This window comes from Lissotriton helveticus, chromosome 2_1, assembly GCF_964261635.1.
Source record: "Lissotriton helveticus chromosome 2_1, aLisHel1.1, whole genome shotgun sequence".
In the NCBI taxonomy this organism is placed as follows: Eukaryota; Metazoa; Chordata; class Amphibia; order Caudata; family Salamandridae; genus Lissotriton; species Lissotriton helveticus.
Window position 1 is genome coordinate 43236493 of NC_136059.1, and position 16219 is coordinate 43252711.

The following is a 16219-nucleotide window of genomic DNA, read 5'->3' on the forward strand; positions in this document are numbered from 1 at the left end:
AGTATTTCACCATAACGATGCAGTTTGATCCTCCTGCTAAGTTTTTACAAGTCAAGGGTGACCCTCCCATGCCTTGGTAAAGGTGGAAGGAGGAATTCTTCAATTATATGAGAGCTATAGATGGAGAACGCATGGGAGCAGAGAGACAAAAAAGCATTTTATTGCACTGTTTGGGGTCTGAGGGACAAGAGATTTCTAGAAGTTTACCCCAGTTATCTGTTCCTACTGGTAGTGGTGACACCTTGAATGTTTATACTGAGGCCCTTGGTAGATTAGAGAAAATATTTAAACCTACAGCTAATATTGCTTTGAACCGTTTCAAATTTTATACTAGAGCACAAAAGCAGGAAGAATCTTTCGATGATTTTCTCACGGCTTTAAGGGCTCTAACTTTACATTGTAATTTTGGTGCCATGTCTGATGAAATGATCCGTGATCAGATCATTGTTCATGTCAAGAACACAAAGGTTCAGGATAAATTGTGGTGTATAGGCGACCCTAATTTGGAAGAAACTATCGCTATTGCCAAATCTACTGAGATGTCAGAAAAATGGATGGACATTGTTGTGAAACAAAGTTCTAACACCAGTAAGAGTAATACAGATGAAGAAGTATGTCTTGTTAAGCCAAAAGTAGAGGCCAAAAATGCTATTCCTACTCAAGTGAGAGCAAAAAATGCTTATAGTTACAATAATAGGAGAACAGATTTTTCTAATAGTTATGTGTCATGTTTTAGGTGTGGTAGCAAATCACACATTGCTTCTTTCCAAGCTTGTCCTGCTATAAACAAAACATGTAATATTTGTGGTAAGTTAGGACACTTTAGTAATGTGTGTAGAGAAAAACGTTATAGTTCTCAATTTCGTGCAGGACAATTACATACACCCTCTAACACTATCACTCCTACAAAAGTATCTTCCATTACTATTGCTGATGAAACTAAGCAGGATCTTGACCGTGGTTATGTAGTTTCTATTGTTCAAAGTGGGTGTATAGTATTAACCAGTAAGAAATCTCCAAAATGTGTTTTTCATGTTTTTTCTATTGCTATTGAACTTATGGTGGATTCTGGATCTCAGTGGACCATAATTACTAAGGAATACTTTAATGAAAAATTACAAACTGTTTGTGATATTTCTACCTTACAACCTTCGGATATATTTGCAGAAGGTTTCAATGGGAATAAAATTGATATTGAGGGATTTTTAAAAGTTACACTAAGTTTTAGAGGTAGATCAGCTCTTATCAAACTATACATTGCTGTGAAGGGAGTCAATGTTCTGGGCTGGCATGACCAATGGGAACTTGGTATCAAATTAAATCCACGAGCCAAGGATCCCATCTCTCTTTGTAGTGAGCAGGAAATGATAAATGCTATTTGTTCTAGTGATGAAGGGAAAAACGATATTTCATTTTGGAGCAACAAATTTAGCAAAGTTTTCTGTGAGCGGTTAGGGAAATTGGAAAACTTTTCCCATAAGATTGTGCTGAAGGAAGGAGCATGTCCTGTTAAACAAAAACTAAGAGGGGTTCCTCTAAATGTTAGAGATGAGTTGAAGGAAATGTTGAATGACATGCTGAAAGACAACATTATAGAGCCCATTGAATCGTCAGAATGGGTTTCGCCCATAGTTTTGGTGCGGAAACCCGATCAAAAATTGAGAGTTTGCATTGATTTGAGGGCACTTAATTCCAATATCATTATTGATTGTCATCCCCTTCCAAACATTAATGAGCTTGTTTCTCTTTTTGATGGTGCGCAGATCTTTTCCACTTTGGACCTCAGGTCTGCGTACCATCGAATTGAGCTTACTGAAGATTCCAAAAAGTATACAGCCTTCATCACTCCCATGGGTCTTTTCCAATACACAAGGATGCCTTTTGGGTTGGCATCGGCAGCCTCCGTTTTTCAACGGGTTATGTTCCAAATTTTCAGAGATCTGGATTCGTTCGTAAATTGTTTTCAGGACGACATCTTGATTTTTTCCAAAAATGAGGTGGAGCATGCTTCACACTTGGATGAAGTGTGTAGTAGGTTGGAGATGTATGGTCTCACTCTCAAAGCGCACAAATGCAAACTTTTTAGGAAATCCGTTGAGTACCTGGGACACACGTTATCTGGGGAAGGTTTAATTCCTAAGAAATCTAATGTTGAAGCCATTCTCAGTGCTCCAGCTCCAAGCAATAAGGAACAACTGCTTTCCTTTTCGGGCATGTGTGAATACTATAGCAAGTTTGTAGTCAATTTTGCTACAAAAATGGAGCCATTAAGAAGATTATTGAGGCAAAGTAATGAATTTGTTTGGGAAGCTGAACAAGAAAAAGCATTTACTGAAATTAAGCACGATATTGTTAATTCACCAACTTTGAAACCTTTTAGAATGGGTAAGAAATGTATCATCACCACTGACGCAAGTTTGTATGGTTTAGGTTGTGTGTTATCTCAGACGGATGGTGGAATGGAATGTGGCCTTTTCATCTAGGACCTTGAGTGAGACGGAACGCAGGTATGCTGTTATTGAACGGGAACTGCTTTCCTGTGTGTGGGCCATTGAACATTACAGAATTTATATATGGGGCAGCAAGTTTGTCCTGAGAACTGATCATAAGCCGCTTGTACATATTTTATCGGTTGGTGGAGGTTGGAACTCCACGGCAAGGATTGCACGGTTGGCATCAAAGTTTCAGGAATACAATTTTACTGTGGAATACATCCCTGGAAAAAAAAAATGTTACTGCTGACTGTCTATCACGTCTTCCTTGTAGAAGTCAGGAAGACAAAGTCAACAGTGTTAGAGAGTTTGATTTTGTGTTGAATTTATCTGATGTTGTTTCTCCTCAGTATCAAGATATCACTGAACAGTTTTGGATGAAATGTCAAAATGAGGATGAGAAATTGGTAATGTTAAAGGATTATCTTTTTAAGGGTTGGCCCAATAAAACAAGCGTCAGGGATGATTTACTTCCTTTCTATAATGTAGCTGATGAGTTGTGTTGTGAAAGTGAATTGTTTTTTAAATCTGGAAAATGCATTCCGCCAGTTTGTGTACGGGAGCTCATTCTTAGGTTAGCGCATAAAACTCACCCTGGGATTTCAGCCATGAAGCGTTTAATAAGGTTACATTTTTGGTGGCCAGGGATGGACAGGTATATTGATCGCACAGTTAGAGAATGCAGCGAGTGTTGCACCAATGATAAAATGTTAAAATTGTATGGCCTGAGTTTCCTTGGAATAAAATAGCTTTTGATATTTCAGGCCCTTTTCATATTTTACCGGAAGCCTCACGTTTTGCATTAGTAATGATCGATTATCATTCTAAATGGCCAGAGGTGAAATTTGTGGCTAAAGTGACTTCTGAGGTCGTTATTGCTTTTTTTAAGGAAGTTTTTGCAAGGGAAGGTTGTCCTTCTGTGTTAGTATCAGACAATGGTGTACAGTTAGTTTCATCTGAGATGAAATCATTTTTGCAAACCTGCAATATTAAACACATTCGGACATCTCTTAATGAACCGCATGAGAACGGACAGGTTGAACGCTTTAACCGAGTATTGAAGAGTTTTGTTGCTGATGCTATTAAGGAGAAGGGTAATTGGTTGAATGTGCTTAGGGAGAAGCTTTGGACTTATCGTATAACTCCCCATACTGCCACGGAGGTTAGTCCTTTCAAATTACTTAAAGGTAGGGATCCTGCGTCAAACATATGTCCCTGGTGGTTTAAGGAAAAATGTAAAAGTTTGGGAGAGGATGAGGTTGATATCCAAAGTGTTGCGAATAGAGTTAGTTGTAAACAAAGTAAGTCAGCTATGTGGTACAATAAGAGGTGGAAGACAAGGGAGCATAGTTTGTGTGTGGGTGATTGGGTCAGGATTCTGAAACCTTTCATGGTTAGCAACGGTATGAGTAAGTATGGTAGACCAATTTAAGTTAAAAGAGTGTTCAGTAATTCTATCATCACCCAAGATGGCAAGGTTTGGAATTTGAGCAAGGTAGCAAAATGTCCAACACAAAATGATGTACAGTTTCAGTATCAAGGTAATTTTGGCCAATGTGACAATTCCAATGGTAAGACTGGTCCAAGTTCCTTTTCTGACTCAGTAGCTTCAAGAGTCAAAGATGATATACGTGTCAGAAGAAGACCTACTTCTTTACAGGATTTTGTATGATATGTATTTTGTTCTTTTATTTAATGCGGGAGATGTGTTATATTCTGTATAGTTGAAGTGTAATGTAATCTGTAACGCTTTCCCTTTAACTGCATGTGCCATATTATGTTTCCTCTTCTGTTCTGTATTCTGAACAGAGCTTTACTCATACAGCATTCTGTACTGTTTGTCAGTTGTAACCTGGACACTGCTGTACTAGGACTTGATGCTGTGCTGAATAATAAATCTTCTAAAGACAAGCTGTTACTGGATTATTACACCTGGGCAGCATTTAGAGTAATGGGAGGAGATTCCCTTGCACCTAAATAGGCCAGGTCTGCCTTACACAATGCTGTCTCCACCTTCTGCCAGGAAGCTGGACCAAGGAGGACAGAACTGGTTTGGACTAAGCACAGAGACTCTCTGCCGCAAGAGAACAAAGGGAAATATGGTATCAATATTGGCGCCCTGGCCCCTGGACTTTAGAACTCTTTTGGACCAAGCAACCTGCCAAGAATAAGAGCTGGTGAAGCTGTGAGGAGGAACCACCACTTTACTGTGTGCTTTGCTGTGTTGGCCTGCAGTGGCTGCTTCTGTCTTGGGCAGAGAAAGGACTGGACTGAACTTTCTGCAACTTCTTTGTTTGAGTTTCATCAAGGGCTTGAGGTAGACTTTGCCCCCTGTTCAAGAATTCTCAGGAACAGAAAAGACTTCAAGTTCATATGCTACCAGCACTGGGAACCTTGTGTATTGTGCTTCAACAGAAGGAAAGCAACCTGACACCGTCAACAATGCTGCTGCCAGATCTGTGTCCTGAAGGCACTGCAGAGGGCGCAGCGTCACTTCGCATCACAACCCTGGTCTCACCGCCGCCGCTGCCACCATCGAGGCGCTGCTTGTACCGTAACCTGTGGGCACCACACTTCGCACCACATCGCTTTATGCTGCTGCCCTGGTATCCCCGACGCCACCACTCCACGTCGACATCAACACCGCTACCTGCACTGTGGTTCGAGGGCACTGCTTGTAAGTTACACGATGCACTGCCCTCATCCCACACTGCAGCCTTGGTCTAGCCACACCGGCGTAATCGACTCCAGTTCGGCAGCTGACGACAGTGCCTTCGCACCGACAACGCTGCTGCTTGTACTGCGACAAACACTGCACCACTTCGCACCGCAGCTCTGGTCTCGCCGATGCCGCTGGACGACCGCCACCGCCACCGAACCTCTGCCTGCACCGAGACCTGAGGGCACCGCATGCCACACCGCTGCACTTTGCAACACAGTGCCGACACCAGCCGAAGCCGGCGCTCCCGGCTTCAACCACGAGGAGTTCAATCTGCAAGAGCCCAACGACTCCTGCACGGACCTCTGGAACTGACGCCGGCTCTTTCAAGTTCAAGTTCAAGTTCAGGCATTTATAGAGCGCACTACTCACCCAGAGGGTCTCAAGGCGCTAGGGGGAGGGGTTCATTGTTTATCGAATAGCCAGGTTTTCAGTTCTTTTCTGAAGGAGATGTGATTCTGAGTAAGGCGGAGGTGGGTGGGGAGTGAGTTCCAGGTCTTGGCAGCCAGGAAGGAGAAGGATCTGCCACCCATGGTGGTTTTTCGGATGCGCGGGACTGCGGCGAGGGCTTGATTGGATGATCTAAGTTGGCGGGTGGGATAGTAGAAGGACAGTCGGGTGTTGAGGCATTCGGGTCCTAGATTATAAAGGGCTTTGTGTGCGTGGGTGAGAAGGCGGAAGGTGATTCTTTTGTTGACGGGAAGCCAGTGGAGGTTTTTTAAGTGACAGGTGATGTGTTCATGGCGCGGGATGTCTAATATGAGTCTCGCTGATGCGTTTTGGATGCGCTGGAGCTTTTTCTGCAATTTTGTTGTAATTCCGGCGTAGAGTGTGTTGCCATAGTCCAGTCGACTTGTGACCAGTGCGTGGGTGACAGTCTTTCTTGTTTCGAGGGGGATCCAGCGGAAGATCTTTTTGAGAATGCGAAGGACGTTGAAGCAGGAGGACGATACAGCGTTGACTTGTCTGGACATTGAGAGAGAGGAGTCTAGAATGAAGCCAAGGTTACGTGCATGGTCTGTGGGTGTGGGCGCTGATCCCAAAGCGGAAGGCCACCAGGAGTCGTCCCAAGCTGAGGGGGAGGATCCAAGGATGAGCACCTCCGTTTTGTCTGAGTTGAGTTTTAAGCGGCTCTGTTTCATCCATTCGGCTACTTCTTTCATACCTTCGTGAAGGTTGTTTTTGGCGGAGTTGGGGTCTTTGGTGAGGGAAAGGATTAGCTGGGTGTCGTCGGCGTAGGAGATGATGTTGAGGTTGTGTTGACGTGCGATGGAGGCGAGGGGACTCATGTAGACGTTGAAGAGGGTGGGACTGAGTGAGGAGCCTTGAGGTACGCCGCAGATGACTTCGGTGGACTCGGAGTAGAAAGGGGGGAGTCGGACTCTCTGGGTTCTTCCGGCTAGGAACGAGATGATCCAGTCCAAGGCTTTTCCTTGTATGCCGATGTTGTAGAGGCGTTGTATGAGGGTGTTGTGACAGACAGTGTCGAAGGCGGCGGAGAGGTCGAGTAGAATGAGGGCCACTGTTTCACCGTTGTCCAGGAGTGCTCGGATGTCGTCGGTCGCCGCAATGAGGGCGGTTTCGGTGCTGTGTTTAGCTCGGAAGCCGTTTTGAGAGGGATCCAGGGAGTTGTTGGATTCAAGGAAGGCTGCGAGTTGGCTGTTGACGGCTTTCTCGATGATTTTGGCCGGGAAAGGGAGGAGGGAGATGGGTCGGTAGTTTTTCAGTTCTGAGGGGTCAGCTGTTGGTTTTTTCAGAAGGGCGCTGAGTTCGGCGTGTTTCCAAATTTCTGGAAAGGAGGCGGAGTTGAAGGAGCAGTTGATGACATCGCGGAGGTGGGGGGCGATGATGGAGTCAGCTTTGTTGAAGATGTAGTGGGGACAGGGGTCTGAAGGTGAGCCGGAGTGGATTGCGTTCATGAGGCGAATGGTGTCTTCAGTGGTGATTGGGTTCCAGGACTTGAGGTAGTTAGTTGGAGGGGTGGGAACAGAAGGGGGTGGGGTGGGTTGGTCATTGGGAGTATTCATGAAGCTGTTGTGGATGTCGGCAATTTTGTTGTAGAAGAAGGAGGATAGCGCATCGCAGAGGTCTTGGGAGTTGGTGATGTCGTTGGATGCTGCGGGAGGGTTGGTGAATTCTTTGACGATATTGAAGAGTTCCTTGCTGTTATGAGTGTTGTTGTCGAGACGGTCCTTGAATGCTGATTTCTTGGCGGATCGAATCAGTTGGTGGTGTTTGCGGGTGGCTGTCTTGAGGGAGGCCATGTTGTCTGAGGTTGGTTCTTTTCTCCAATTCTTCTCCAGGGTGCGGCATGTCTTCTTGGATTTTTTAAGGTCGTCGTTGAACCAGGGAGCTCTTTTGCTGAATGATTTCAACTGGTGTTTTTTCAGGGGTGCTAGTTCGTCCGCACTGTTGGTGATCCATTGCCTGAGGTTTGTGGCCGCTTGGTCTGGGTCCGTTGTTAGGGTGGGAGTGTTTTGGCTGAGTGATGCGAGGAGTTGGTCAGCGGTGATTTTGTTCCAATTTCTTCGGGGAATGGGTTGTGGGTGGTTGTGGGTCAGGGTTGTTTTGTAGCTGAAGTGAACACATCTGTGATCCGTCCAGTGGAGAGCTGTAGTGTGATCGAAGGAGATGTGCTTGCTGGAGGTGAAGATAGGGTCGAGCGTGTGTCCGGCTGTGTGAGTTGGGGTGTCAACGAGTTGTTTGAGTCCGAGATTGGACAGGTTGTCCAGAAGGGTGGTGGTGTTGTTGTCGAGAATGTTATCAAGGTGGTAGTTGAGGTCTCCTAGGAGAATGTAGTTCTCGGAGGCGAGGGCGTGCGGGCTGACGAAGTCAGTGATGTCGTCACTGAATTGAGACCGGGTGCCTGGGGGCCGGTAAATGAGGGTTCCTCTAAGTGTGGTCCTGGGGTCGGGGTGGATCTGAAAGTGAAGGTGTTCGGCGGTTGCAAGATTGTCGTCAGAGCTGGTGGTAATTTTGATGGTGTTTCTATGGACGATAGCTATGCCTCCTCCAGTTTTGTTAGTGGTGCGGTCTTTTCGAATGATCTTGTATGTGTCCGGTATGGCTATGGCGATGTCGGGGGCAGAAGATGTATTCATCCATGTTTCAGTGAGGAAGGCGATGTCAGGAGACGTAGTGTCGATTAGGTCCCAGAGTTCGGTTGCGTGTCTGTGGACCGAGCGGGTGTTCAGTAGGATGCATTTCAAGTCGTAGTGTTCGGAGCTGTGTGTGGAGGAAGTGTGTTTGGTGAGGGTCCTGACGCAGTTGAACTTACAGGAGAGGCAGGAGAAAGGGCCGTGAGTACGTCCTGGGGTGGCTTCGCAGCAAAGTGGGGTGCGTCCGGCGTTGAGGGCGAGGAGAGTAGCGGCATCATAGGTTACTCTGGGGGGTTGGGAGCGGCAAAGGGCAGGGGGTATGGCGCTGGGCGCGGTCCAGGCGCGGACGGGCGCAGACGGGCTTACCTTTGGCGCACCTTCGGCGCGCAAGGGGCGCGGCCGCTGCGCGTGAACGCTGCGCGCAAGATTAGCAGTCATATGAGGATGGTGGAAGGGGAGGGGCGAGGGGGGGTCAGCTGGGAGGCGGGAGCGTGGTTGGGGGGGACGGGCTGGGATAAACAACAACAAAATGGCCGCGAGCCAAAAGGTAAATAGGACGCACTGATTTACTTTATCACAAAGCGCTATGGCAAACAATGCTGGCAGCGGAGCGCTGTAACAGTTATTGCAGTTCACTTCTTACAAATTATTTTAGGCACCAAAGCGCTGCTTGTCAATAAAAGCGCTATGTTAAAGATGCAGTGATGCAGTCTAAATTCCTTCAGGCACCAAAAGCGCTGCTTGTCAATAAAAGCGCTATGTTAAAAATGCAATTTAAATTCTTTCAGGCACCAAAAGCGCTGCTTGGCTATCAGTCGCTATGATTAAGAGATGCGGGCACGCTCAGCAGATCGCTACAATACCAGCTGTTGAGGCGGAAGGCGGGAGGCGGGAGGGGAGCGACCGTCTCCGACGGAGTCAGGGATGGTCACAGCTTAGGGGCGGTTGAGTCGGCTTCTATCGTCCAGTGGGAGGGGGGGTCAGCTGGGAGGCGGGAGCGTGGTGGGGGGGACGGGCTGGGATAAACAACAACAAAATGGCCGCGAGCCAAAAGGTAAATAGGACGCACTGATTTACTTTATCACAAAGCGCTATGGCAAACAATGCTGGCAGCGGAGCGCTGTAACAGTTATTGCAGTTCACTTCTTACAAATTATTTTAGGCACCAAAGCGCTGCTTGTCAATAAAAGCGCTATGTTAAAGATGCAGTGATGCAGTCTAAATTCCTTCAGGCACCAAAAGCGCTGCTTGTCAATAAAAGCGCTATGTTAAAAATGCAATTTAAATTCTTTCAGGCACCAAAAGCGCTGCTTGGCTATCAGTCGCTATGATTAAGAGATGCGGGCACGCTCAGCAGATCGCTACAATACCAGCTGTTGAGGCGGAAGGCGGGAGGCGGGAGGGGAGCGACCGTCTCCGACGGAGTCAGGGATGGTCACCTTTGGTGACCATCTTTGGACTTGAACAAGAGGCCGCTGATGCCCTGTATTTCTTAAAGGTACTGTTTTGCAGGTCTACCCGACACCATAGCTGGCCCGCGGCACTGTGGTCAGCCAGAACTGTTTGGATTTGTTGTTCACAACACAGTGATAGCCCTGGGCAGAGCTCTCTACTTCTAGGAACTGTATTTTAAGTCTATTTTTAATTGTTGATATTTCTGAGAACTATATGGTGGATTTTTATCATTTTTGGTCTTGTTTTGTACAAATAAAATATTGGATATTTTTCTAAAACTGGTGTGGTGTGTTGTCCTTTTGTAGTGCTTTCACTGTATTACTGTTGGTAATGTGCAAATGCTTTACACACTGCCTCTGAGATAAGCCTGACTGCTGGCGCCAAGTGTATACTCGTAGCCTGACTAGGAAGAAGGGTCCCTACTCGGACAGGGTAAGAACCTGCCAACTAGAAACCTCCATTTATAACAAAGGCATACACAAAAATGTCATCTATTGTCAAACATGTTCTTCAACAAAAAGATGTATGTCAGTGTGTGGTGCCACAAACAAGCATGTATTCATTCTTCATACTCAACATGTTGACATTTTAGAGCGGTTAGGTGAATCATAATTTTCTACTTTTAGAGCACAGCATTGATTTTAACGTATACCAGGAATACCTATTAATAAAGGAATTTTCTTTGGGTGTGCCCCGTGGCATTATTCACTTTTTTATTTTTTGTATTCTTTTTATTGAGAAATGCATACCAAGTATAGTACATTACATCATAATTCCTCTAGGCATTTTTCACTTTTGATCTAAACTTCTGAATATGTCCTGTTAAAAAATACCTAAGAGCTCCCATTTTTATTTGGTTGAGCCCACTGGAGTGGTACAGTCCTACTCCAGTGTGAGTGGTGACCTATGATTGAAGCACTCCATGGTAGGTTATGGTGAGGCGACCTCTCAAACATCTTAGAAGGGCCTGTAGGCTGGGCCGATCTCTAAAGTGAGGTATAGGACACACCTTACTTGTCTCCTCCAGTACTCAAGTATCCTCTGTGTTATGGTGTTCTAGTGTGTGGTCAGGTGTAACATCGGTAGTGCTGCCACCTTCGCTTCAAGCAAACTCTGCAGCTTTAGATCTATTCTCCTAAAAGTGAAATATCCCTTTAAAGGTGCAACAATTAGCAAAATGTGGTCCTTTTTACCACCCGGTATGTGAATGGGGATTACAATTATTTGTGTGCCTTTGTTTCTGTCCCTGTCTGACTCCGATCACTCTGCACCACCTGGCCAGTACTCTACTGCCCACATCACTGCCACTCCACACCACAGCACCCAGGTGGCATACCGGGCACTGCACCACAGCACCAGGTGGCATACCGTGCACTGCACCACAGCAGCCAGGTGGCATACCAGGCATTGCACCACAGCTCTCAGGTGGCATACCGGGCACTGCACCACAGTACCCAGGTGGCATACCGGGCACTGCACAACAGCACCCAGGTGGAATTACTGTGCACTGCACAAAAGCACCCAGGTGCATTACTGTGCACTGCACCACAGCACCCAGGTGCATTACTTTGCACTGCACCACAGCACCTGGTGGCATTACCGTGCACTGCACAACAGCAGCATTACCGTGCACTGCACCACAGCACCCACTGGCATTACCATGCACTACAGCACAACACCAGGTGGCATTACCGTGCACTGCACAACAGCACCAGGTGGGATTACCGTGCAATGCAGCACAACACCAGGTGGCATTACCGTGCACTGCACAACAGCACCAGGTGGCATTACCGCATTACCGTGCACTGCACCACAGCACCAGGTGGGATTACTGTGCACTGCACCACAGTACCAGGTGGCATTACCGTGCACTGCACCACAGCACCTAGGTGGCATTACCGTGCCACTGAACCACAGCACCAGGTGGCATTACTGTGCACTGCACCAGAGCACCCAGGTGGCATTACCATGCACTGCACAACAGCACCCAGGTGGCATTACCGTGCCCTGCACCACAGCACCAGGTTGCATTACCGGGTATTGCACCACAGCACCCAGGTGGCATTACCGTGCACTGCACCACAGCACCAGGTGGCATTACCGTGCACTGCAACACAACACCAGGTGGCATTACCGTGCACTGGACCACAGCACCAGGTGGCATTACCGTGCAATGGACCACAACAGCAGGTGGCATTACCGCGTACTGGACCACATTACCAGGTGGCATTACCATGCACTGCACCACAGCACCAGGTGGCATTACCGGGCACTGCACCACAGCACCCCGGTGGCATTACCGTGCACTGTACCACAGCACCCAGGTGGCATTACTGTGCACTGCACCAGAGCACCAGGTGGTATTACTGTGCACTGCACCACAGCACCCAGGTGCATTACCGTGCACTGCAACACAACACCAAGTGGCATTACAGTGCCACTGAACCACAGCACCATGTGGCATTACCGAGCACTGCACCACAGCACACAGGTGGCATTACCGTGCACTGCACCACAGCACCAGGTGGCATTACTGGGCACTGAACCACGGAACCCAGGTGGCATTACCGTGCACTGCACCACAGCAGCCAGGTGGCATACCAGGCATTGCACCACAGCTCTCAGGTGGCATACCGGGCACTGCACCACAGTACCCAGGTGGCATACCGGGCACTGCACAACAGCACCCAGGTGGAATTACTGTGCACTGCACAAAAGCACCCAGGTGCATTACTGTGCACTGCACAACAGCACCCAGGTGCATTACTTTGCACTGCACCACAGCACCTGGTGGCATTACCGTGCACTGCACAACAGCAGCATTACCGTGCACTGCACCACAGCACCCACTGGCATTACCGTGCACTACAGCACAACACCAGGTGGCATTACCGTGCACTGCACAACAGCACCAGGTGGGATTACCGTGCAATGCAGCACAACACCAGGTGGCATTACCGTGCACTTCACCACAGCACCAGGTGGCATTACCGCATTACCGTGCACTGCACCACAGCACCAGGTGAGATTACTGTGCACTGCACCACAGTACCAGGTGGCATTACCGTGCACTGCACCACAGCACCTAGGTGGCATTACCGTGCCACTGAACCACAGCACCAGGTGGCATTACTGTGCACTGCACCAGAGCACCCAGGTGGCATTACCGTGCACTGCACAACAGCACCCAGGTGGCATTACCGTGCCCTGCACCACAGCACCAGGTTGCATTACCGGGTATTGCACCACAGCACCCAGGTGGCATTACCGTGCACTGCACCACGGCACCAGGTGGCATTACCGTGCACTGCAACACAACACCAGGTGGCATTACCGTGCACTGGACCACAGCACCAGGTGGCATTACCGTGCACTGAACCACAACAGCAGGTGGCATTACCGTGTACTGGACCACATTACCAGGTGGCATTACCATGCACTGCACCACAGCACCAGGTGGCATTACCGGGCACTGCACCACAGCACCCCGGTGGCATTACCGTGCACTGTACCACAGCACCCAGGTGGCATTACTGTGCACTGCACCAGAGCACCAGGTGGTATTACTGTGCACTGCACCCAGGAGCATTACCGTGCACTGCAACACAACACCAGGTGGCATTACAGTGCCACTGAACCACAGCACCATGTGGCATTACCGAGCACTGCACCACAGCACACAGGTGGCATTACCGTGCACTGCACCACAGCACCAGGTGGCATTACTGGGCACTGAACCACAGCACCCAGGTGGCATTACCGTGCACTGCACCACCGCACCCAGGTGGCATTACTGTGCACTGCACCACAGCACCCAGGTGGCATTACTGTGCACTGCAACACAACACCAGGTGGCATTACCGTGCCATTGAACCACAGCACCAGGTGGCATTACCGTGCACTGCACAACAGTACCCAGGTGGCATTACTGTGCACTGCACCACAGCACCAGGTGGCATTACTGGGCACTGCACCACAGCACCCAGGAGGCATTCCCATCCACTGCACCGCAGCAACCAGGTGGCAATACTGTGCACTGCAACACAGCACCAGGTGGCATTACCGTGCACTGAACCACAACACCAGGTGGTATTACCGTGCACTGGACCACAGCACCAGGTGGCATTACTGTGCTCTGCACCACAGCACCAGGTGGCATTACCGTGCACTGCACCACAGCACCCAGGTGGCATTACCGTGCACTGCACAACAGCAGCACCAGGTGGCAGTAACGTGCACTACACCACAGCACCAGGTGGCATTACCGTGCACTGCACCACAGCACCCCAGTGGCATTACCGTGCACTGCACCACAGCACTCAGGTGGCATTACCGTGCACTGCACACGAGCACCAGGAGGCATTGCTGTGCACTGCACAACAGCACCTAGGTGGCATTACCGTGCACTGCAACACAACACCAGGTGGCATTACCGTGCCACTGAACCACAGCACCAGGTGGCATTACTTTGCACTGCACCACAACATTCAGGTGGCATTACCGTGCACTGCACAACAGCACCAGGTGGCATTAACGGGCACTGCACCACAGCACCTAGGTGGCATTACCGTGCACTACACCATAGCACCCAGGTGGCATTACCGTGCACTGCACCACAGCACCCCAGTGGCATTACCGGGTACTATACCACAGCACCCAGGTGGCATTACCGTGCACTGCACTACAGCAGCAAGTGGCATTACCATGCACTGCAGCATTACCGTGCACTGCACCACAGCACCTGGTGGCATTATAGTGCACTGCACCACCCACCATCCTGCAGCCACAGCACTTACACTTCACAACAGTCAGACTGCTCATGACTGCAGACAGACACCGTGATGCCCCAGGTTGCCGCTCATGAAAGCCAGACCTACTGAGCTTGTCAGCGCCTGTTTAGGGGTCTGTTCTGTCCCTCTCTCAGGTGCCGGTTACCTGCCTCTCGAGCTCAGTTGCTGGGACTCAGGACTTCCGGAGGATGTCAGTGTTTTCATCTCCAGATGTTTCATCATGTCCATCTCCAGGCGTACACAGCTCTTGCTTCCCTAACATGCTTCCTGTTGTGGCTTGCATCACTTGTTTGCCCGAAGGCTAGTGTGTCGAGTTCACATTGAAAGGTGCCAGGGGCGTAGTTTAATCAGGGAGATTGAAGGGCCGAGGATTAGTAGTCTGCTAAAAACAGGACACGCCAAGGAGTTGTGGGGCTCACTGCCAGGTAGTGAAGGGGGGGGGGGGTACAGGTGTTGACTACCAAGTGCTTCGAAACCCCGAAGGAATGGACGGCGAGGTTCTAAACAGTAAGACACATTCCTGACGCCCTTCGACCCTCTTTGAACTTCGCGTGCTGGAAGATTGGCAGCTGGGCACATGCCATGGAATCTGTCGACTGGAGGAAGCTGAGTCACCTGCAGGCCACAGATTCCAATCCCAGCGAGATAACTCATATGGTTAGGTGCCTGCTGCAGCGATCTGTGCGTAAACACGCCCAGGGTGTAGGCTCCGATGCTGGTCAGACAGCGTGTGGGCTAATGCACCTCCTGCAGAGAGAAATGGATTGCAAGAGAGATAGTGTATGAGAGAGAGTTTTCAATTGTTATCAGGTATTTGTATAAAATGAACCTGGTTTCAAGGATCAGCGGAGCGCTCTCAAGAGGACATTTGTGCATCTTGGCTGCAGGCAGTTTACATGTTTAGTGGGCTCAGGGTCTGGGAGTTGGTTTTGCCAGTGCCTGTGCTTGTTTCCCTTTGGCTCTTTTGCATTCACAGAGCGGACACGTGTCTCTCTAAACCTGTTAAGTGCTCGTTTACACCAACTCCTCTTCCTCCCTCTCGCACACTACACACTGCTGCATTGAGACCTTTCATTTTTAAAATGATCTTTTGTTTTGAATAAAACACCAAATACACTATTTTTTTAACCTCGTCTACCTGCAACTCACTCACAAAATCCCTCATGTTTCCAAATTTCTCATCTTTACATTAACATGCAGAGCTCCAAGAGCTCTCCTTTCACCTTCTACTGTTTAGAAGAAGAACATAATGCCAAATGCTACCATTCCACACTGGGCCATAGAATACACCATCATAAATAAAAATGGCCAGGTCGCCATACCCAGGTGACCTACCAGGATCCATCACAGCGGCGACCTGGGGTCACGGCACAGAGTCCTCTGAGTGTCTGTATCCTACTCCCCTCCTACAATGGCTGCTCGTGGATACGTCACGCTCCTTTGTTGACTTGCGAGGGACCAATGGATGGCGAGTCTCAAGCGACAATCACTCAATTAGCATTTGTATAGAGCAGCACTGGCACCTCTAGGGCTATCTGGGCGCTGTGAGTGCAACGCCTCTGTCAAAAAGCTAGGTCTTGAGTTTCTTCCTGAAGTCCACCAGGGAGGGTGATGTTCGATGTAGAGTCACTCTCTGTTGACCACAAGAGCTGTCTTCCTATCTTC

The 16219-nt window shown here is 48.8% G+C and overlaps 1 protein-coding gene across 1 annotated transcript in view; it reads right to left on the reverse strand.

The window, feature by feature from the left end:
* The window catches only part of LOC144817688 (long-chain-fatty-acid--CoA ligase ACSBG2-like), a 614824-nt gene extending 598831 nt beyond the window's left edge, over window positions 1-15993 (reverse strand). The window contains exon 1 of the mRNA XM_078674435.1: window positions 15890-15993. Coding sequence (XP_078530561.1) covers window positions 15890-15899 — 10 coding nt within the window. The 5' untranslated portion in view covers window positions 15900-15993. The remainder of the gene's footprint in view (window positions 1-15889) is intronic.
* Between the last annotated feature and the right edge of the window lie 226 nt (window positions 15994-16219).